We start from the raw sequence: 24,990 nt of genomic DNA on the forward strand, positions 1-24,990 counted from the left end.
ATGCTGGGAACAAACAGGGTAACATGCTGGTTACTCAGTATGTAGCTGTATGATTAAATGTGGTCAACCTAAAACATTTTAGTCTATATGAGAATAATAGTTTACCTTTTTTCACTGATTACACAAACTGCATTGATTTAAAAAAAAACTGATACAATGTAACATATGTGTAAATTAAATTAAATTAAATTATAATAATGTGACCAATTAATAAATGAAATGGAATAATTACCCAGGATGAGAGACACGTTGAGTCGAGCCTCCAGAAAGTGCAGTTTTTATCGCAAAGAGGACACATCATGATACTGCCTCCTATTTTAGGGTCACATATTTCTTTGCTAAAAATAAAACAAAGTAAAGAAACCCACAGATGAACATACAGTACACACAATGAAAGGCAGTTAAGTCATATTCAAAGTGTCTGTATATAATTATATATTGTCTGAAAAGGGTATTTTGCCATAGTATAAGCAATAAAGGGACATTTCATCGCTCCAAAGCACATTCACGTTTTCCTCTGGCCTCATGTGTTGTTTGTCCATTCTAGACCTAGAGGGCATAGTAGTGGCACATGACCTTAAGTGGCTCAAGTACTCGGATCTCGCAGTGAACTGCAGGTTGGGCAGCCTCCATTTATCCAGTTGAGATTAGGTGTGCAGGGTTTTTTTGTGAACAGTTCGGTGATCCAGCTCCACCGGCTACAGGAACAACAGGCACAAGCCTGCAGAGGTCTGTCAAGGAAATAGCCATGGAGGTGGAGGAAATGAGCTACTGGTTGTGGCTACAGAGGAGGGTCAGATGCAAGAGGTGGCAGAGAGATGTCCTGATGTAGCCACTTGCCCTCTCACCTGGAGATGTACTGGGTACAGGGTGAAACATCAGTGACAGGTGGTACCAGCTGAAGACCCTGAATCTGACCCAAAGTGCACTGGAGGAGTTGTGAGGCAGAGGGCTGAGAAGGAAGTCTAGAACCTGTATATTTTATTTGGTTTGAGATACTTAGTTTTTATATGGATTGAAAAAGTGTCTTTCTATCTGTGATAAGAGTGTGATAGGATATAAACACTGATGACAAAGAAAAGAGCACAAACACAACAGCTACAGCCTGCATAGCTTGGTGCTTGGTTTTCTACGCCTGAGGCAATGGGACTGAAAACTCTTGAATTCACTGGTGAGGTGTGGCCCAATACGTTTGTCCACATAGTTTATATAGAAATTAACCAGTTTGAAAGTCCTGCACAGAGCCCTGACATTAATCCCAGCACACACTTTATGACTGTTAAACAGGTGAAACAAGTACTCCATCACTGACTCCACCAGCCCCCTTCTTGGTGAATGGAAGAAAAAATATCAGTGTGCCTTCCTTAAAGACTGCAGGTTCTTATTATACAATATGCCTGCTGGTTTTGGTTTTCACTGGTCAGCAATTATCCATCCATTCTCCTCCTCTTATCCAGTTCAGGGCAGCTGGAGCCCATCCCAGCTAGTACAGGGCGAGAGACGGGGTACACCCTGGAAAGTTCACCAGCCCCGCTGGGTTAGCACACACACAATCATACCTATTGGCATTTTAGAATCACCAGTCAACCCCACTAAATGCATGTCCTTGGACTGTGGGAGGAAGGCAGAATACCCAGAGAGAAAGGATGGATTTGAAGCCAGGACCGTTTCACTGTACCACCTCTCTGCCTGTGGTCAACAATTACATACACTTAAATGGCAGTTTAATGGGCTCCACTAGCCTAAACTATTGCAGTCAGCTAAAATGTCAGATCATGAAAAGTTTTATTGTTATGATTTACAGTAAGCGGTCTAAGAGAGCTATTATTATTTGGAAGGCTTGCAGTTTGTGGTGCTGATGACCTTCTACATTACAGAGAGTGCTGTGTATGTTAACTAGCCTACTCTGCTCAATATAGACTATATAACACAGACAAAATATAACTTTGCTTAAATTGACTACGAAGTGTAATTAGTCTCTTTCTAAAATAATTTAAGCAAAACAAAAAAAAACTATAACCTTCACAACAAGCAGGATTTACTGCAACATTAGATAAGCTTATTTTTTGCCAGGTGTACTTACAGTAATAAAAAGACTTCTACATGTATAAAGTAGATGAAGTAAAGTGTTTACTTAGGTTTGTCCAAACAGCTGTGATGCCCCCTGGTGGCACTAACCTTGTTATGTTGTCATCATAACTGAGCACTCCATAGATGAAACATATAAGGCCCACAACCGCCGCCAAAAAGAGCATCTCTGTGTAGAAACCCAACCAGGCAAAGTAGATCCCGATCTTTTCCCCGTAGTACTTCCTGCAAGCATATAAAGAGTTTAACATCAAGACAAATTTTAACATCAAGACGGAAATTTTAGATGTAAGATGATCGCATTTAGGGGATGTGTGTTTGTTTACTTGATGAGGTTGAGAGGCTGCTCTTTATAAAAGCAGAGAAACCTGGCCCAGTGCTTGTACAGGTTGTAACGCTCCTCTGCATTTCTGCCCTTTTTCCAGTACCGACACTGAAAGCGAAAGACACAATGTCAAAACAGGACCTGCTGAACAAAACAGACTTTGAAGCTAAAGAAAAAAAAACAAGAGTAAAGTTGATTACTTCTCCAGGAAGAGTGTAGTTAACTTGTCATTTGTTATGCGTAAGCGTGGTTTTAATTCATGTGTGTGGTGTAGAAAACATTTGTTGTCCAGTATCTAAAAGCTGCTTGTGACCACGTGTCTTACATCATGAAGGGGGAAGGCCGCCGTGTAGGTCCCATTGCTGAGTAATCGCTTGATTCCCGTCTTTTCTCTATCTTTCTGCCCCTCTTTGTAGTACGCACAATGAGACAGGATGTAGAACACCTACCAACGAGGAGGAGGTTTAACAAAAGATTAAAGGATTTGGATTTACCCTTTCAGCCAAATGCATTTTACATTTTGCCTGATTGACCACAAAACACTTTTGTGGTCATTGGGGTAAAACCCATCAAAGGATCTTCATTTATAAAAACAAAATCATTAAGAGATTTAAAATATATCTTTCAAATACTAACAATTCTATTTCTTGTGGATGGTGGGAAAAAAGTGTCTTTGTCCCCGATTAGGAAGAAGTCAGTCTTGGTCTTGTCGAAGTGGTAGGTGAAATAGTCCGGTTCTGGGTGCATGATGTTGCCCGGCAGTCGAAAAGGCTGTGTGAGCCACTCCAGAGCGACATCCTGACTTTGAGGAATGTCACTCTTCTTGAAGGGAACTTTAATCTTCAAGACATCAGCGTAGGTGGCCAGTACATCCCTTGGAGCGTGGATCTTTAGGAAATAGGTCTTTTGGTCCTTGGAGTCCTGGTGGAAAAAAAAGTGCATCCAGGAATTCACAAAGGAAGCATCATTGTTACTGTGTGAGGATATTGGAGGCAAAGAACATCATGGCAGTATAATCATGGCACTGTCAAACACTGAGCCATCCCTTTAAGACATTTATATCTGGACTCAGGTGTGCCTTAGCGCACTGTCCACTAGGTGGAGCTTGAACTACACGGTTGAATTTCTTACTGATTTGTCCTCTGTCTCCAGTTCCAGTCCTGTTTTTTCCAGGTTGGCCTCAAACGCCCTCCTCCTCTCCTGTGGATAAACACACAAACCACAAAAGCTGGAGCTCAACAGACTCATACCTGTGTTCCTTTTTACCGATTCATGACAGGGACATTCAGCCAAACCCTTTTCAGATAAATGTTCCTATTTATTTATGAGTATTTACGACTCAAACCTTTACAGTTTTCCTAGAGGAAGGTATGAAAGCCTACAGGCACGGGTTTAGGATTAAAACTGGTAAAACACCAGTAACATATTCAGGGAAAAGTTGACACCTTAATCAACAACAGGAGGTGGTATCCTGGTAACTGACTGTTAGCACAACTTTCCACATGTCTGCTACAGAAGTACAAAAGTGACCTTCACTCCTAAATGTAGGAGGGATGGCCACATAACAAAAAAATAAAAACACATTTAAAAACATAAAGATGTACCTTTATTTGATACACTTTGAATGAATCAAAATGACATCAAACATGACAACAGTGAGCTATAAAAAAATGACAGGATAACATTAATAATAATAAAAAAGCTTAGGTATATATTCAGTGAAGGCTCTTAAAGCAAATGACAAAAAGTGCCATGTTTGTGTTGGATGTTTGGAAACTCATGCAGAACATTTCAGATGCCATTATGAAAGTGCACCATGTCTGGTTTTCTAACATCTGCTGAAACCCACGCTTGAGCTTGAACGTTGTCGTTTTGCTATTTAACATCAGGCATCATTTAGATCCAGCTTCGATCTTGGTCAGGTCAAACTTTTAGAACAGAGGTGACCACACCCATATTTATACATTACGCACCCCTATACGCCCTGTGGCGCCAGGTGTGGTTAACATGAAGGTACCCTAGCAAATGCCAGTAAATACATTTAGCACAAAGTTTATAGAAAAAAACCTGTAATACCAAGTTCATACCTATATATGAATGTTTGATCTTGTACTATCTTATCTGTGAGTCCTGGGAGAGTGAAAATGTAAACATCTTCTCCTCGGAGTGCACGGGTATTTATAGCACTTCCTTGGGGATCTAGTGTGCCCTATGTCACTGCATCAGTGATTTTTCTCCCTAAAACCTCCCAGCACTGGCCCTGCGGCCAGATGCAGCTCCTGTGCTCTGCTATCCTGGATCTTAGAGTTCTGTGTCTTTTTTATATATGCTAGGCCACATGGACATTAGATGAGACAGATGCCACTTGTTGTGGGAGCATGTGTCTCTTCGTGGTTTTCCTTGTTATCCAGTGAGTGTATGTGATACACTGAGAGCATGCACCCCACTGATAATTCCCTCCTCGAGGATTAAGGAAAGTATTTTTAAGAGGGATAAGACTCAGTCTACTGGCATTTATCTCAAATTTGGAGGTTGTTAAAAGAAAATACTGGAATTTGTCATTAAGTAGTGAATCAGATCTCTTATGTGTTAAACTTTAGCATTATATAATAAGTGTTCAGAGGGGTGTACTATGAAGCAACATCAGCATAGTAACTTTTGCATAACCTGCTCCAGACCAGATTACTGTAGGTTTCGGTAAACTGCATTTTCCCTGACACCGTATCCTGGAAGTGTAATATAGATACTTTGAATATGTTCCATAAACGGTAAATGGATTCTACTGGAGCACTCAAAGCATTTCATACAACGTGCACTTTTTTTACACCTGAGTGCTAATGTAACATTGACATCCTGGTAAATGCACATTGGGGTTCAGTATCTGGGATGCAGACTGAAGCAGCCAGGGATTGAACCACCAACCTTCCACTCAGGTGACCTGTTCTACCTCTTGAGCTAAGACTAGCCAGAATATAATCAGTAGAGCTGACTAAACGCTACTGAGTAAAGCCTAGCCGTGCGTCACACTGTCACAGTAATTTCCCTTCATTTATATTCAGAAGGTCATGCACATTTTTAGATTTGCCCTTTTTTTTAAACACTGCTTTGTTTTGAAGCTTCTAGAACACAAATTAGAAAACTGACCAGTTATATTTGTATGATATTTATCACTGAAGATATTCAATTAACAAAATTAATTCCACTTTGATCTGGCGACAAACTAAAGCAGTTCTCCTTTAGGAGGCTAAGGAAAAGTTTAAAAGCTAAACACAACCTGTAATGTTTAAGTGCATGAAATTTTAAGTTTCAGAGCTCTAAGGTGCAGTTTTCACATTAGAAATAAGCAGTAGTGTCAAGAGTGTATCGAAATGTAGTAGAAATATATTAATAGATTTAGGCCTATTTTACCACTCTGTGCACTTAATTACTCTCATCAGTTCCTCTGATATTTTCTCTGATTGGAGTAAAAAGAAACCCAGTTGATCGATTTTGTACATAAACAGAGATAAATGGCATGAGCCAGCGAATGCCAAGGAAGCCTGGCGATGTTAAACTTGCTCCACTCCTCAGGTGACCACTCCTGTGTTGTTTTTTTAATAGCTTTGTATCTATGTGATGTTTGCACGTCTACTATTTTCCCCAAGCTATTTTTTGACCACTTGGGGATAGTAAAAGCAAATTTGTGAGTACAGTTATTCACTTCTTTAAAGTTCAGTTTTTGGGCCTTTAAAATCTCCTGAAGGTTGTATCTGGATGTTTAGGTCTGCTATGTTCACCATCCAGCTTCTGTGTCCAAAAGTGCCCCTTCCCAGGGCACGATGTAACAAACCACAATGTTATCTTTCTCTGTTTAATCTGTTTCTTCTACAATACCCACCAAATCCACAATGCAACCAAAAGTAGTTTCCAAGGCGACTATATTAGTTTCTGCAAACATTCCCATAATGGAACCGCAGTGATGACTGTGATGATTAAGGCGAAGTTGATGATGACCAGTTACGTGTCTGAAATCTTGATTTACTGCTGACTGCGTGTCCGGTACAAGGATGTGTCATGGCTTGCAATTGTATGACACTATTCCTTCTTCACTGCTTGAAAAGAAGGCAAATGGACTTCCTTAAGCTCATGAAGATATTTTGTGTCTCCCCAAGAGACTTCTTCACTTTTAAAATAATTGAGGGAGAACTCCCTCAGTTTTTATTGAGGGATATTTACCCCCTTGAGGGGATTTTCTCTTTGGAGGGTTGTTGACCCACTGCTATTAGGACGTTTAAAGCCCCATTCTCACATTGCCTGACATGACCTCAATAAGTTACATGATGATGAGGAGGCACAGTGTCTTATAGAGGTTTCACACCTTGGCCTTGCTTCATATCTTGGCTCACAGGATGGCTCACATGATTAACACTGTAGGTTTCCATTTACAAATCTCATATGTTCACAGAAAAGAGGCTGAATCTCGGTTCCTCTTTACAGTATCATGGATTCCTGTTCCAGTTAGAAGTTGCTTAATAATATTGTCTGCTAGCATTTTAAAATGCTGAGGCAAGTAGGCAAGTAATGACAATTTGGCCCTTTTCTGTTACGCTTACCTGTTTCTTTTCTCCATCCTTGTCATCTACGTAGGACAACACAAAATCTATTCTTCGTACTCCGTCCCTAAAGAACACGGTGTCTTTGCTTGGGTGCAGTTTGTCTGTCTGCAGGAGAAACAACCACAAAGTAGAGCTTTTAGCTTTGACACATGCTGGGAAGCCAAACAGACGTTCACCTCGACAGATACAGACAGAAACAAATTAAACTGACTCAGGCTTGCACTCATACAATTTGATACATAAAAAAGCACAGAGGAAATATACCCTCCTGAGTCCCAAAGAAAAAAATATTTTGACATTAAGCTGAAATCATACTTAAAGATCATACAGATGACATAACACCTTATGTCAAAATTTGGAAAAGGGGCTAAAATGACAACTTCCAAAGTCCATTATGGATAAGAAGTATTGTATATGATAGAAGTCTGAAGGAAATAACCTTTCCATGGCAGTTTTGCTCCATTTTGTTTAATAGAGTTCTCACTTTCCAGAGGGTTTTATTCTATTCTTTTTTTCTTTCTGCCAAACAATACTCAGGATTTTCTAGGAATCTGTTGTGGTCAGTGCCATACTCTATGCTGTTGCATGCTGGGGCAGCAGGTTGAGCATCGCCTTTTTACCGGGATAAATAAAGGACTAATAATAAATAATAAAATGAAGGACATAGAATAAAAATTTAGTTTTGGAAGTAGTCAAATTACTGTGCATTTCTGTTATCCTACTAAATCAAAGTTAAGACTCTCAAATTGAAGAAACAATCTGAGCTTGCACAATAGAATTCAAATATCTGCAAAAAAAACCCCACAACAAACAGTGTTACTTAACCTCTCTTGTGGCCATAAAATATGGAAGCTGAAATTTCCATGATTTTGAAATGAAGTCAAAGAAGGAGTCATGCAGATTCCATAAATGGTGCTTGACAAAGTGGTCTTAAACTCATGTCCCCAACACAGGAAAAAAATTAATTGCTGGGTCTTAGGAGGATATATGCAGTTTAAACCACTGAATACAGGGACATCTACTTCTCAGCACAAGTGTTTGGACCGAGGGCATAAACCCCCCCCCCACTTTCTCTGAGTAAAAACATTTAGAGGGCAACAGTGATGACTGTGGAGAAACCACATCTAACTGCAAAGCCTGAACACTACACAATCACAGCCTAACATAACACAAAAATAGCGGACGCTAGAGGAGAAATGTGTCGTGTCTGTATCGTTACTTAAATTTCAATATTTGGTTACCTGAATGCATTTAGAACTCTAACATTAAATGCTTTTCCATTAATATAGAAATTCATCTTTACTCTTTCTGTATATAAGAAATATTTACTCTTAAAAGAATAATAACCATTATTTTCAACTACTCTAATTTCATCTATCATGCATCCATGCATGCACGATCACTGAACAAAAAAAGAAATGAAATGTACGTTGGTTTTCTCTGCATCTAAAGGCAATCTGTGAGTTTCTACTATACAGTAAATAATTTAGCTCGGGATCTAGAAATAATTGGTGCTGCATGGTAGGTAGCAAAACAAGATATTTAAGCTGATATTCAATAAAAATAGTGAGAAATTGCATGTCTTAACTCCACCTTGAGCTAGTTAGTGTGAACTGCCTGTATATATTTTTTTTAATGATTGTAGATAAAGTCTAAAAATAATGTTCATTAATTTAATGACCAAAACGCACTGCACATGGAAAACTTGAGTTTAAATTATGTCATTTTGTGTATGAGCTTTGTTGTTCTATTAGTATGTTTCACATGGCTATGGCTTCATTTCTTATTATTATATTAAATTATATTATATGTTGTTATTAAATGTCGGTCTTTGCTGCTTTTCCATTTTTGTTTATTTTAATAATTTTTGTCTGTCATTGATTACATGACCCGTCTTGCAATGAAAGAATGACAAAATAAAAAAGGTAACATAAATTTGAATTGAAGTGTTAAAAAAAACATACTTTAAGAACTATATACTATTATAGTGACTTGACCAGGACTTGAAGTGCCATGTGGCCTCAGCAGTTTGCTGCACTCCACCCAGGGTTTTTTTTTTTTCTTTTTTATCAGACGCTGTCATTGACTCACAGGCACTCCTCTAAAGGAGTGTGACTCAGCATGTTATATTCAGGGTGCAATTTGTGGGGAGAAAAACACAGAGGGTTTATAGTCTGAATCCTGTTAGGGTTTATTACTGCTCTCAGTTTCCCATTTATAACAACTAAACTAATTATAACTTCATTATAACTAATTATAACTAAATTATAACTAAACTAGATCACTTACTTAAACACATAACCACAGCCTTAATAATATTAAAACATTTTCCTGTGATATTATCTGTCTTATTATGGCTTTAAACACAGGTGACCCAGTCGAGACAAACGGTTTAACATCCCAGATTAAATCACATTTCCACTTATTGCTATTTGACAAGCTGTGCCATTTAACTTCAGTTTTAAATGAAAGAATCTTAAATTTCAACTGCACAAAATGCTGTCAGTTTAAAAATAATGCAGAAATATTAGGCTTAGAAAACAGACTTTTTCTGCAATCCTGCAGACTATCATCTGCTTTCTGATTTTTAGAGTTAATATATATGCAAGTTATGTGTTTTACAGCATCCTGAACCACATGTGAACGACTCTCAGGTTAGGCTCGATCTTTTCACTCAAGAATGTGGCTGCTCCTCTTTATCGGCCCATCACAGTAGCAGCACCATTACTTTCAAAGCCAGCAAACAGTGCACTTCATTTCTTCATAGACAGCGGCCTGTTGAGTGCAATTCAACGATTTTAAATACAGCATTGCAAAACTCACAGTTGTAGGAAATTCAGATGTTAACAATCAGGGATGATCGGTATTTTTCAAGTATTTGTTTCCACACACAGTAGAAATATTTCTCGGATTTTCTTGTGAGTTTCCTGTTAATTTCTCAGGTTAATTTAGTTAACAGCAGTTTTCACTCTGAAACAACAGTGCTTAGTGGTTTAATAAAAAAATTGGAATAGAAGCACTCCAGATCATTCCCCTCCCCTACTTTGTGTCATCCCTACTGTCACAGGATCACAGTGCTGAAAGTGAACGACAGCATCTGATTTAAGTGTTGTTCGCACTGTGGATCGTTTCAGATGCAGTGCTAAAAATCAGATGGGGCGGTAAAAATAATTTAGCAGAAGCAGGGACATATAGACCAGAGGCAGAGGAATAAAGCTCGGCCAACTACACCCTGTTTGGACCGTTAATAAAACATTTTCTGACCTAATGAGAAAATTTTAAAAATATAGCGATTCAATGTTCAATGGTTATGCACTGAAACCTCATACACACATATCAGAAATATATCATTTGTATTTGTATAAATAGTGCATCTGTGGAATGACCTCATTATGTCACTGAAAAACCAAACAGACTGACAACAGGCTGAGCAGCGACAGCCTATTTCAGTCTTGCTGTTAGAGAAATGAGAGGAACTCTGTGATAACATGGCTATCTTATGACTTATCAGAGTCATCAATCAGAGGGGTGAGTCACCAAAGGGTCATCTAAGATTATAAAATTACTCAAACATACAGTGAACACTGGCATAAACAATTTAGTTGACTACAAAGGAAATAACACACAGACAAAAGGCTGCTCAATTAACTGTTAATGGAAATCTTAATGGAAATAGATATTTTTGTATATGCTTGTTTGCATTTAGCAGGGAGATAGGAATCACCATGAAGTTAACAACTAGGAGCGGTTCAATGCATCCAGTGTGTATTGTATTAAACAAAGGAGGCATAGCACATTAATCACTGCTTTGTGGGCACATTACTTTTGAAAAAAAGTTGCTCTGAGCTGACCAGCTCCTCTCATACAACTAGCAAAAAAGTGATAAACCTTTAATTGTCATTCCCAAAATTTCTTAATTTTTTTTCTAGATAGCTAGATAGAAAGGGAATGTGTTGAAATGCTCACAGATACACCAGAACTCACTTCTGTATTTCCCGGCAGTGGCGCTCTTTCAGATAAAGAACCATTTCCGCTGCTTTCATCTGCAAAATAAATGAAGAAAAGAATAACACCAAGAGAATTATACAGCTTATGCATAGAAGAATGCAGTAAAAATGCTGCTCATGTTTAAGAATTCAGTCTTTGGTATGTAATAGCATAGTAATTATCTAATTATTATTGTATTATTGTATTGTAATTGAACTGGTCTAAATACACTCCATCCATTCATCCATCCATTTGCTTCCAATCCAATTCAGGGTCACGGAGGTGGTGGAGCCTCCTCCAGCAGGGTTAAAAGTGGCATACACCTTGGACAGGAGTTAACTTGACACAAAACTCTGAACAGTGAGAGGAATGTCTGCAGAGAAGCCACACAGGCACATGGAGAACATGCAAACTCCACACAGAACGGTCCCATGAACTCCAGACTTTCTTGCTCTGAGGTGCAACAAGATGCTAACTACTCCACCACTTTGCTGCCCAGTCGAATAAGTCGAATTGTTAAATTATATATTTGTTCATGTCAGCAAATGGTTGTCTCACGTAGGACTTAGTGGTCTTTTTCATATTAGTTTGTGTTGCTGAAGGATTAGCAGCACATAAACTCAAACATAGTCAATCTTAAACAGGTAACCCAGAGACGGGTACCTGGTTGAAGTGAATTAAGCTTAAAATGCACATACCTACAAATTTGCAGACTTTAAGCAAAAAACATGATTAATGAATTAAACATGATTGATTTTTCAAACTTCTCAAAAGCAATAGTTGCACATATATCATCTAAATTGACAGGAAGTAACTGTTAAACTAGTTTAAATAATTTTGGACCGCGGGATAAATTAAAGCTCACACATAACAAAAACATCCCTTTAAGAAGAATCAGCTGCCAAATTACTGTTATGGCCTCAAATGCATTGTAGACAGCATCAATATAACAAGAGCCAATGAAAAAAAGCCTACAGGAGGCAATATCAGGAGATACTGACTATCAGCATGTTGGTAAGTACTGAGCTGAGAGAGATGAAAACACAAAGGCCACAATTCACATACACACTTATTCAATGGCTCGCCACATTCCAGCAGAGCCTCTCTGGCCCTGCGTGGCAGACTCTGGCAGAGGAAATGTGCTCATGTTGCACTGCTCTGCTAGCTGCCTGCTCCACTATTATTCCTGGATGGTGGGAAAGCTGCACTTCCTGTGGGGGAGGCTGCATGACGAAAACATCAGTGAGAGGGAGGAGCTGGCCGTTGAGGTTGCTGTTGTATCAAAGTGTCCAGCCTCCTCCTAAAAGAAGCACACATACAGCACACAAAGAACACAAAGCGCTTCAGTCTCCCTCAGCTTGCACTGGCAGAGACCTTTCGTTAAGCAGGAGGGTCTGAGAGACAGCAGTGCCAGCCAATAGCAGCAGTACTTCACTGATAGGCCTGAAGAGGCACTTGGAGTAAGAATGTGGCATATGAGTTAGACTATAAGAATCCACAGGAAATATAAGGAGCAGATGACACCATGTCTTATCCAATTAACCCAGTGTGAGCTGCTTTTTTCCTCTCCTGTCTTTTTCATCCCACTTGTTTTGGTCTAACTCCAACTGTGCCAAGCCGTCCACAGTTATCACAACCTGGCTTAGAGCAAACAAAGGCAAAAGGCCAGCAACTTCCACAGAGAGACAGACTGAAGGAAAACACAAAGTAGCTTTCCCTCTGTGAAACAGTGCAGCAGACACACTTACTAGAACAGATGGCCATAAATGAGTCTTCACTGGAAATTACTACCACGTATTAAAATGAATCAGCTATTAATTTGGGCAAAACTGAATAAGTGAGAAGTGCCATGCGCTCTTTTAACTACCCACTTTCCACCTATTTAACCCAATTACACTTCTCCTGCTATCTATTTACAGTAGCTGAGATACTCTCTCGTCAGCATGATTGTCAAAAAACATCTTACTAACTGAACAGTGGCATTTTGACCACCATCTCCAAAAGAAATTTGAGCACCATTGCTGAGTATTGACCCTGATATAACCAAACAGAATTTCAAAGCCTGCATGTTGCATGACTGAGATGCACTTGACAGATGTGCTTTTAGTGATTCCAGTTCACAAAAAGTTGTGCGTACCTCATGCCCATTGGTCCTGCCCTGTAAGAGACACCACAAGACCAAAACTGGAAGTAGATCAGTGCAAACTCATCCAGGAGGTAGTGACTTTATACGTGTGCAATGCAGCCAAGAACAGAATTAACTAATCTCTTTTCCTAAATGAGTTGATTCTATCCAGAGACATGATGCTGTACTGGTGTTCAGACAGAGCAGAGGAAGGCGAGAGGCTACAAGATTCACATGTAGCCGACGCAGAGGCATCTGCTGGTGTTATGAGCTGTAAACAGAACAAGGTTGTAGCAGATGTATGCACTGAGCTTTCAGAGCTTTATCATAAGAACAACCAAAAAACTATTTTTGCATCTTTACTTTCTGCATCATTGGAATTTGAATCGTGTTAGGAAATAACAATCATTAAGATCTTTAAGATAAAGTCTAGCTGTGTCGTGCGAAAGTCTTGAGCCACCTCTCATTCTTGTAATAGTTGGCTTCAGCAATAGTTCTTCAGACCTTCCAAATGTCTCTCGAAGTTTTCTTTTGTCATTACCTGTTTTTTCAGTTGTTTTCAGTCTACTCTTTACAAATCCCCACTTTCAGAGGAACATTTGTTTTATTTTATAAGCCACTTAAAACTGACCTAATCATCATTCAACAATAAAAAAAATCACCAACTCAAGAGAAGAACCTGACACAGGACCTGGGAGATGCACCCACTGATCCATCTACTGTTTGCTGAAGCCACATCAGAAATATCAAGAAGCCTTTTGTAAGGAAGGAGAACCAGGAAAGGAGGCTGAGGTATGCCAAATTACACAAGGAATGGACTAAATGAATAAATGAATCCAATTTTCAGACCTTTGGTTTGCAGGGCTCGCAAAATCGCTAGCCCGACGTCCCGGGGCTAGCGATTTTTCCAGTCGGGCTACCAAAATCTATCTCAGCCCTGCCCGTCGGGCTATCATAGGAAGGAAAAAGATGTGTCAATGCTTTTGCATTTTCTTTCGCAAATGTAGCTGAGTAATTATGTCATTGGCATCGATGAGCCTCTGTCAATATGTGACACATTGAAATCGCGTTTGAATTTGTGCTTGTTTTTTGCTTTCACTTTCACTTTGCGATCGCGCGAACGGTGTGTAGAGAGCGGCAGCACTGATTGGTGAGTGACGATTAATTGCGCACCAATTCCTCTGACATCGTCTTATCACTCATTAGCTTACTATTCAAACGTGACAAGTGAAATCTCCCACAGCAAGCCTAAACATGTGAGAGGTTGATTGCGCAGAGAATCGCTGACCGTTATGTAAGTACATGTGTAAAAGCAGCAGGATTTACGCCGGTATTTTAGTTCTGCTGAGCCAAATAAGACAGGTCAGGGTGAAGAAGGGGCAGCCAAAGAAAAGCCTACCACAAAATGGAAAAGTTATGACAAATCAGACTGAGGCAAAAAGAAAGCTCAGCTTTTTTGGTTTCATGGACAAAAGAATTTATGTGGCTGGAATATGACGAGCTAAATAACATGATGTTCTGCCGGGTGTGTCGTGAGTTTCCCTCGATATCTGAGTCGCCAAGCGCCTTTGTTACTGGGACCAGTCATTTTAAGAAAGACCCCATCAGAACCCATGAGAAATGCAAGAAATGCATTATTGCCCAGTCTGCAATATCTTTCCCAGAACAAGCAGCAATTGCAAAAAAACATACTAAAAATAAACCAAGCACAAGAAGAAGTCCTGAAAAATCTTTCAAAAGCGTACTATGTTGCAAAGAGTGAACTACCATTGTCAAAATTTAGCAGTCTTTGCAAACTTCAAAAAGCAAATGGCCTCGATCTTGGTTCCACTTACCCCTTACCCTTGACTTTAGTGGAAATTTCAGATTCAGGATCTGACACAGACTGATTCATGTTCTACACAGTTCTTACAAGTTCATAGAAATTTCTGTTCAATTAGAAACAAGTATTTGAGTTGATGATTGTAATTTTTATACAGTTGTTGTGATTTGTATTTTAACAATTTTCTGATTAATTTTTGTTTCCGTTACAATATTATACTTTAATGTATAATATTGTAAAGGAAACAAAACATTCAAAAATTGCTCTCTTTTTTATTCGGGCTACTTAAATTTATTTTGGGCTACCAAAAACTGAAGAGTGCCTGCCCGAAGGGCTACCAGGGATTTTGAAATTTTGCGAGCCCTGAAAGTTTGGTACAACAGTGAGTGTCTAGAGCTATCTGTAAAACACAGTGGAGGCTTGGTGCTGCGTTCCAGACAAATATCTCCCCTCAATTACTGCTTCACATCAAACTTATTCTGTCAGCAAGATTAAGAACAGTGAGGAGTGACCAGCATCAGACTTGGAAAATCTCCATTACTCTAAATAATTAAAGAAATCAGAAATCAATTCACAGTACATCAGTGGAAGAGAAGAGGAGACTCTGTGCCAGGATATCAGTTCCCTAAAGACAGCACTGATCTTGCAGAGTAGAAAGAAAAGAAGGCAGGGGCTATGACACTTCTGCCACTGCTATCATCTAACAATAATCTATCTTTATCCACATAATCTGATGATATGAAAATACAGACAAGCCCGTGCTGCCTTTCTATTTACAGTAAACTGACAAAATTTGATTCTGTGCTCACTGCTCTGTTTCCCTAAGCAGGCAGCCTGCTGGAAGGATGATATATGTTCATGAAGATATATGCAAAGCTGGACTAAGGTACAACCAAGGTAGTCAAATGTACCTCAGCACAATCACAATCTTTCCTGCCTGTTACAGAAAAGGTGTCTCTAATTTCTGCAACTTTGGGGACACGTGCAGCCTCCAGATGAGATGCACACATAGCTTCACTTTTTATGTGACACTGTAGGCCAGCAGCCTCTTCACACTGATCACCGAAACAAAGATTATGAAAGTCAACCCGCATTTCTCAATCTGAAACAGCATGCTGGGTTTAGTGTTTATCTAACAAGAGGATGTGAACGTTTACATCACCTAACCACTCAGTCACACACTCATGTGTACATTAGCCACATGAGTAGCTAATGTACACCCTTACAGCTTCCCTAGGAATTAAGAGGAAGAGTAGCAGGCAGGTGCTGGTAATCAAATACACTTGATTTAAAGATCACCTGTAAGTGTGAACACCCCTATTAAAGCAGACGTTTGGGCAATTTGGTGGTCTGGGTGTGTGTTATTATGACAATACACACAATATGTGTTATTACATATTACCAAGAGGGACATCAATAATCGTCATAGAAAAACAATTGCTGCTCATTAATTTGGATAGGATTAAAAGGCTATTTCCACACTGTCTGAAGTTCATCATTCTACAGTGGGAAACATTATCCACAAGTGAAAAACACAAGACAGCTTCCATTCTTCCCAAGAACACATTCTAGCAAACACCTCAATGCAATGCTCAAAAAAGAGCTGAGTCCAGATTTTAAAGGACTTAGGTTTGCAAAGTTACATATGAACAAACCACAAGACTTCTGGAACCAAAGCAGAAATGCTTGGTCATAATGCTCAGGACCACGTTTGGCGGAAACCACACACAACATGACACAAACACCTCATTCCCACTGTGAACTCCTCTGTATACCAAAGTCAAATGCAAGGTGATCTGTCCAAAAGCTAAACCTAATCATGCAACAGGACAATGACTCGAGGAACATTCTCCACAATGCTATCGAAGTCTGATAAAGTCACTTCAAGTTATTGCTCTCAAAGATGGTTATACAATTTAATCACTCATGGGGTGTACATAGTTTTTCACAAACCTGCATGAAGTCCTGCGACTGTGCTTACATTTTACTTGAGTGCTTGTGCTTTATTAGCATTTCTGTGCCACCACATTTGAGATGAACACACTGTATTTATTTTTTACTTTGAACTATAAGAATGCATTCAAAGTATGATTGTCTTACTCCCTGTAATAATGAAGGCATACTTTACAGGCTAACACACCACAGGCTAAGAATAAGCTACTGCAGAAGGATTGATGGCTACCTAAAGAAAAAGCTAGCTATAGTAGCTATCCTTATTTCCTCAGCAAAAGACTATCTGAAGCCAAATGAGTTTATTTTTCCTTCTTCTTATGTCAGACTTATGTTTGAATATGGTAGTCCCTAATTTCTCGGTGATTAATGGACTCTTTTGGGTAATGTTATCTAAAGTTGCTCATTCTTGATGCTGTAGGGGAAGGACTGGGGGAAAGTATTCAGGCGGGAGCTTGTTAGAGCTTGACCATATCTGTCCTGGGCCCTTCACATAGAAAACAGTCCACAGGCTGTGCTACATACTGCATTTGTGAGTAAAATTATGCATGCAGGAGTTTTTCTGCTTTTATAGTACTAGTAAAACTTTGCTATAAAAAGTTCTACATGTTGCTTATGATATAAATCATCAAATAGCCTAGCCACAACTTGAAATACCACGGGCACATCTCTGGGTGCATGCACCAGTACAAATTTGACACAGTACACAGCACATTACCAGAAGGCAGACACTTAAGGAAATGGCTACAATATGAAAGCTGACGTAGCAGACAGAGAGGCATTTAATTCTGATCAGCAAACTAACAGGAAAGCCGTAACAAATGTACATAAATGGAGCATACACAGCGACATTAAACAGACATGATGACGGCACGTGATGGAGGGTGCGAAGAGAAATAGCAGAGATTACAATGACGCGAGAACGGACAGACAGGCGTCACATAAAGCCTCTGATCTGCCCGTACCTGGGTGGAGGTTAATCCTGAATGCAGTCAACACAGCAGGAACATCTTTAAGGGACAGACAGACAGTGGTTAGGAGGTGGAATTAAACTGTAGATCAGGACAACACAAAGGTTATTAAGTATCGAGCCATCAGACTTTCACTTACACAAGCATTAAAAGAACAGCATAAAAGTACAACAGAGAGTCCTATCACTGCTGGAAATCAGACCACAGCTTTTATATGCTGCAGATCATCCACACCGCTGATGAAAAGCACTCGCTGTGTTTTTGTACCTTTGATTCAGTATCAAGCAAATAGTTTTTACTATGACTCAAGCAATCTGCGTGGGTGCCTACGGTTCAAAAGAGGCCCCGCTAAACGCTCTCGTGTAGCTCTGCAGTGTGCCTGGCACAGAGCTAGAAAGTCCTGCTTACTGTACTGAAACAGGCTTCTATATTTTACTCGATTAAGAGCTCTTCAGAGTGTCGTTCGACCTTCCACTTTGACAAATGGAAAACACAGCACTGGTTTATTATGACAACATAATCCTTTCTCAAGAGAAGTAATACAAACATATCACAGACTGCTCTACAACTTCTCTCTATTCATGAGTTTAATAATGCCAGATGGGGCATGAGGGTTGAATTGCAAATCGATGTATATGAAATATTAATGCGATGAACAATACTGTAGCCTAAATAGGGGTTCCCACTCAAAGTCGTCCAATATACAGGATCAGGCGAACCACAAATGTGTCCTGATGAGAGCGTTAGGCAAGTATGTCAGGCTTTTACAAAAAGAACTGAATTAATTCGATGCCAAAGCGCAAATAAGAACTTTTAATCTTGCAAGCACGGTGCACACCCTGTTTCAGTCAAACCACAACATCCTGAGCTCAAACGCGGGGCCTTTGTCTTCTAGGACGAGGCATCCTCAAAGTCTGCCACCCAACATTTCCTGTCAATACAGCTGACTATATTCAAAAAGCATCCAGATTAATATAAATGTTGTTTAAAAATTTGAATACGTGAGGCTTTAAACATATACAGGGGAACGCTACTGATAAAGTTTTTTTTTTTAAATGGTGTCTTTTATTTTTAGAAAGCATTGTTTGAAATGTTGACAGTCGTGTTTTCACATTTGCATCACCCTCATGTTGTTGCCAAGAACACAAGTTTCCTTTCTTATCATCAGGAAATTGTTGATACTTTCCTGACAATTACCGGAAAGCTTGAACAGTGCCAGCTGAAGAGGTCATACGCAGAGCAGAAGTCATAATTCATCGCGTTAAATAGACGCCACATAACACGCCTGGACTTCAACACTTGACATGTCTGACGGTCTTTTAAGGAAGAGATGTTTGATGAAATCTTTTGAAAGGATGACTGGACGAGACAGATTAGGGCACAAAAGTAGCTTTCTTGCGTCTATGATATGAAGGCCTTGGGCATTTTGTTTGCCCAATAAGCAGATTAACAGACTGCATGACAATGAGTCAGGTTCCTGCATCCAAAGCTGCCCTGTAAAGAGCACCCATATGGACTGGTGACATATTAAAGGAAAAACTCCTACACTCCTGCAGTAAGGATGTTGGTGAAGGGGAATTGTTTGCTGGTTTGAGTGTCCTTATCACCTAAGAAAAGAATCAATATGGAGGTGTTACCCTTTGCCCTGATAAAACACGTGTATCCTGATGGGACTGGCACGATGGATCACTGAATCTCTGAATATTTTTCAGTATGAAAATGACACGAATCATTTGCTACTGAGCTTTCCCTCACAAGATCTCCACCCAGTCGGTGATGGTGGTGACAGATAGTGCTTTCGTCTACAGTCATCAAAGCACCAAATCAGGAGCGTATCTTCTGGAAAAACGCTATTCCATGTTTTCATCAGAGTCCCAGTGACTTTTCAGAGGTGTTTTCACATGTGAGCTTTGGGCAAATTTTGCAAGAATCGAGTCAGGATAGATGTTGTTGTTTTTCTCAAACAAAACACAACAGGAAACACTTCCCTTCAGCTGTTTTCGCGCTACTGCACATGCTCTGTGTGGTTTAGGCGAGGGAGCTCCCTGCATGCTGGAGGCGGCACAGACGACGCCCATTCATTAGCTGTAAATGCAACGAATTCTAAACAGTGCTGTTCACACATCAGCACAGCGTAACATCATGCAGCCTTTGCACTTGGGAACTGACATTTAAAGAGTGGCTAATGCCCGATCCAGCTGATATCAGCCTTCTCACGTGCACCTCTGTCAGGCAGTGGGCTAGAGAAGTTCAGGGCCGCAGTGCAAGTGTGAAAACAACTTTTGAAAATCAGCGCCAAGGCACACTAAAACTATTCTGGCATCGTGCAGTGGCCTGACGCCTTACTAAGATACATGATGTTTTTCCATTTGTCAATTTTCTCTAGAAAAGCGTACCAAAAAGTGAAAGCCCAGGGGAAAAAAGAGGCATATGCCACCTATGATCAGAAATTTATAGAGCAAAAAATGTCTTTTATGCCCAAAACAAAAAGACTGTAGTCTGAAAATTGTTCTGGGAGCACAAAAAGACCTCATCTAGTCTTACTGTGGTTGTGCTGAGAGGAAGTCTTGCTTGCCTGCCATGTGTAATTCTGTATTTTGCCTCCTCAAAGGGAGCAATTTAATTACAAGGCCTGTTTCCATAGCAACTCTTTGGCTCTGCTTCACCTCTGACTGGCAGATGACTTCATCAGCTGGACTGCGGATTGAGATCACCTTAAAAGGAGGCAAATCCGGATATAAATGAGTAATTATTAACTATTGAGGGCACTTAAAAGTGGTGTCATTAAGATTTTTTCCTGACTGTGAACTGGCCAAGAAAAAGATTTACTGACAGAGGGTGACAACAAGCAGCAGGTTGATTTTAGAAAACCATCCACCAAACGGTATACGCTGTCCACGGACATCTGGTGTTTATCCAGCAGCAGAATGTCATGTAAGACTATAAATCAGTGTTTGGGCAGCTGCGAACAAGGTAACACACACAGACACACACACCGAGGTGAGGACAGACTCCTTCCTCTCCTTTGTTTCCCCTTTCACTTGTGGCTGAAAGTCTGGCCTGATAAGAGCCCGAACAAAGCCTCTGTAGAACCGGAGCAGTCTCTTAATCTACTGCTCACTCTAAATAAACAGCCACGTGTCTTTATAAACAACCTTCTAATACACACAGTGGAGGATATGCAAATACAAACAGGGAAAGGTGTAACTGAGGCATCATAATCTTAACTCAGACATGGTTTGATTGAATGAAAATGCTGGAAAATGTGTTTTATAAACATTTTGTTTTTCTCTTCTCATAATGATCTTGTTGTGATGCAGTGGTCTGTTAGGCAGAGGTAAGCAGGCTCACAAATTAAAAGGCCCAGCTGCTCTTGTCACAAAAGTAACAGAGGTTTCCAGTGCACCTAAGTCATCTTGTCCTCCAGCAGGTCAGGAGATATCAGCACATGCCATGCTCTTACTGCAACTTGAGTATACTTTGTCTTTTCCTGTTATGCATTTGTGTTTCTGCTGGAAACCAGAGCATCTCCTGACTTATGCAAAATCCTGCTGGATGCCTCCAGACGTCTGTGGCTCAGTTTTAGAAATGCTGAAAAGTTTCCCACTGCATGTGTGCGGACTTTCAAATGTCAGCGAGAGGACAGCATAAAAATAAAGATTTAGTGTTTGTGAGGCAAACACGTGGGTTATTCAGACTGGGATGCACTGACACGCAGTGCTCAACACTTAAGAGCCATTAACTCATAGATCTGCTACTTTAGATACAGGAGTGAAAGCAAGTCATTTAATTCATGCATTATTAGCAAGATCTATCAGGAGCCAGACACAAGTCCTGTGCAGGAATGTCATACAATCCTCTCAGGACTAAAACGACCGCAGAACCAGACCATTAGGTTTCACAGTGCTCCATCAACTTAACTGACTTTCTGATGTCCACGTGGAAGCAACAAATCACGGTAAGCCGACATAATTCAACCAAATTGACGTCTGAAAGCATTCCTGTGGCGACACACTGTTCAGAATGTGAACTTTCAGATGGCTTCATGTGACTAGGCGAAGAGTCAGTGAAGCCTGACTATCTCACAGGGGGCTAGTCCCATTAGATAAGGTGACACATGTTAGGCTTGACAGATAGCAAAAAGTATGTTTACTCACATGCTTCACTTAACGGATCAATTTGTCTTCTTCTCTAATTTAATTCATTAAAAAATGCCTGAGATGCTTCTAGGATAGTTTACTACAGTGTATACTGAGATAAAAAAATAAATATGCAGTCTGGCTCAGTTTGGGAAACAGACTATCTGTGTGACCTCAGTGTCACCCTGCCAAGGGACTTGGCTGTATCAAAGCATCAGACTAAGAAGAACAAACAGCATGTGTGTTTTGATGTGTTTTGGTCATGAGATCTCTGGTGCAACCCAGCATCACTAACTGGGCTGTTTACAAGCACAAGCCAAGTAACCAAATTACAGCCACATTTAGAAATGGTTTTGCCACGTAAGATAAAACAACTAGAGGACATAATTTCGATATAAATATTCACCCTTCACTGCTGAATTGGGAGTTTACAATGAACCTCGGACTACTGTAACTTGTAGAGCGTGGCTCTGCCACAGCAGCTGCCACATTTAGAAATAAAACCGTGCATTTATGCGGTTACCTGCAGCCCTGGCGCTCTGCAGCTCGATCAGAGTCTCATCCTTCGTCTTACCAGTGATTCGTCTCATAGCGGCTAGCGCTGTTATTATAACGGCTTCACCTTCTCGGGAAAGTGGGTAAGGCGGTGAGGATGCCGCTGTCTCCTGTCGGTGTCTGTGAAGACCAGCAATGGCTGATCACACACTGAAATCAGCGAGGAGATCCAGGTCAAGGGAGGGTAGATGGATCATATTTACACTATAATCGATTTTCACTGAAACGGTCCCTACAGGGCTCCTGAGTGCTAACCGAGGAGACCAGGCACGAATAAAGGGGAGTGGCTCTGCTTTTTTCTGTTTTTTACGTCGGCAAAACTGTGTGTATGTGAGTGTGTAAAAGAGAGAGAGAGCGCGTGTAGGAAATATTTGTCATGTGGCGAGGCTGTTTGAGAAATAGCACCATCTTGTGGTCATTTTGTAGTACTGAAGCTTAACTTCCTCTATTTTTCTAGCCTCCTATTGTAGCGAGACAAGACAGTATGTCATATAAAGAGTTTGAAAATAGAGTTAAAAATCTTACTTTGTTCGATTCAGGCCTATGTTAAAGGGACTTTACTACGGAAGCTTAGAGCTGCCACCCAGGCAAAAGAAAAATAGAAGTATATCACGTTATAACGTGAAAAGTTTATTGTTCTAACAAGATACTTTTCATGTTTGTACAATATACTTTTGACGTTTGAACAATATAATATCACGTTATTACAATATGCATAATTATCACGTTCGTACAATATAAATATCACGTTCGTACAATATAAATATTATATTGTACGAACGTGATATTTATGTATATTGTAATAACGTGATATTATATTGTTCAAACGTCAAAAGTATATTGTACAAACATGAAAAGTATCTTGTTAGAACAATAAACGTTTCACGTTATAACGTGATATACTTCTATTTTTCTTTTGCCTGGGTGGCAGCTCTACGCTTCCGTACTTTACCTTATTTTCTCTCATATATATATTGTGTTACAATGGATTCAACACGGCTAAAGGTTCAAATAACTGAGGTCAGTATATGTGCAAGTATTCTCTATGGGCGTGCAGCTCTTGATATGAGCACAGAATCCCCCACCCATCTTTTGTTCAAACCTTCTGTTTGCGAGGGGCAACAAATCAGAAGAAAGTTGACTCAAAGGGTTAGGAGCTAAAACAGTGGATGAGCTGAGGGGCTGCACCAAGGAGCTGTGAAACTTTACTTTTTTAATATATATACATATATATATATATATATATATGTAGCGAGAGAGAGAGAGAGAGAGAACTGTGAGTTATGCAAGATGCTAAAGGTCATTTTCAGTAGCTGATGAGGATGTTTTAGTACTCATAGACCACTTCTCTACATCAACTGAGCACTCAAAGCACTTTCTACTCTACACATCATTCACTCATTCACACACATTAGTACAAGCTTTTTGCTGTCTAATTTTTTTTTTTTTATCTAATATTAACACACGCACAAACACACACACACTGATAGAAGCATCTGAGGACACTTGGGAGCACGGGCGTAATTTCCAGGGGGGTTAGGGAGGTTATGACCCCCCCAATAATCAGACCCAACCAATATAACCCCCTCAATAAAATTATGAATTATCTTGCATAAATAGGCTGTTAATTTTCTTTACTCATTTCAGGTATTACCAGTAAAATAGTTGCATGTTTAATCATCTAGGAATTTACCCAGATTTATTTATTTAGACAGAGATCTTGACCCCCCCAATGTTCAGCACAAAGTTACACCGATGCTTGGGAGTCAGCATCTTACCAAGGATACTTTCTACATGCAGACTGTAAGAGCTGGGGACTGAACTAGCTCTGCCCAATGAACCACAGCCATACATAGTTTTAGACACACAGCTCTGGCTGTGATCACAGAAGCAACAGATACCTACTGTTCAAACCTTCTGTTTGCGAGGGGCAGCCAATCATAGCAAAATTGGCTTAAAGGTAACTTTGCTCCTTAACCCTTTCACACATAGTGGTCACTACAGTGGGCAGCTATTCAAAGGCTGTTTTCTTGTATTTGTGTCAGTGTTGATGGTATACTTGCACATAAACCACTACATTGGACACTGATGTGTCACTCCACACCCTGCGACCCACTGGTCGTTTAATGTTACTATAGATGTATGTCGTGTTTCATTGTAATTATTATTATTTAACCCTGTCATGCGTGAAGTATGACAACCTCAATCAGGATTTTTTCTTAAGTATTTTTATTTATCTTTAGGCATGAAAAGATAAATAAAAATACTACAGACAAAAATCCTGATTGAGGTTGTCATAATCCTGCATGAAAGGGTTAAAGGAGGAGGACCTAAAACAGCTGTTTTGAATAAATTCAATGAATTTTCTCTGGCTGATATTTGTCCTTTGGCTTCTGGACATCCCTTTTTCTCTTTATCCCTTTAGTTCAGTCT

The 24,990-nt window shown here is 39.9% G+C and overlaps 1 protein-coding gene across 2 annotated transcripts in view; it reads right to left on the reverse strand.

Moving 5' to 3' along the window:
• ano5b (anoctamin 5b) overlaps window positions 1-22,832 on the reverse strand; it is a 30,211-nt gene extending 7,379 nt beyond the window's left edge. Inside the window, exons 1-10 of one of the 2 annotated variants that reach the window (XM_031748691.2) lie at window positions 22,526-22,832; window positions 17,858-17,902; window positions 10,993-11,051; window positions 7,006-7,113; window positions 3,545-3,613; window positions 3,050-3,334; window positions 2,739-2,858; window positions 2,415-2,521; window positions 2,179-2,313; window positions 233-338 (exon numbers count right to left, since the gene is read on the reverse strand). In XM_031748691.2, the coding sequence (XP_031604551.1) occupies window positions 233-338; window positions 2,179-2,313; window positions 2,415-2,521; window positions 2,739-2,858; window positions 3,050-3,334; window positions 3,545-3,613; window positions 7,006-7,113; window positions 10,993-11,051; window positions 17,858-17,902; window positions 22,526-22,592 (1,101 nt within the window). In that variant the 5' untranslated portion in view covers window positions 22,593-22,832. The remainder of the gene's footprint in view (window positions 1-232; window positions 339-2,178; window positions 2,314-2,414; window positions 2,522-2,738; window positions 2,859-3,049; window positions 3,335-3,544; window positions 3,614-7,005; window positions 7,114-10,992; window positions 11,052-17,857; window positions 17,903-22,525) is intronic. The other variant, XM_031748692.2, reaches the window with a different exon arrangement.
• Between the last annotated feature and the right edge of the window lie 2,158 nt (window positions 22,833-24,990).

The sequence above is a fragment of the Oreochromis aureus genome, linkage group 1 (genome assembly GCF_013358895.1).
Source record: "Oreochromis aureus strain Israel breed Guangdong linkage group 1, ZZ_aureus, whole genome shotgun sequence".
NCBI lineage: Eukaryota > Metazoa > Chordata > Actinopteri > Cichliformes > Cichlidae > Oreochromis > Oreochromis aureus.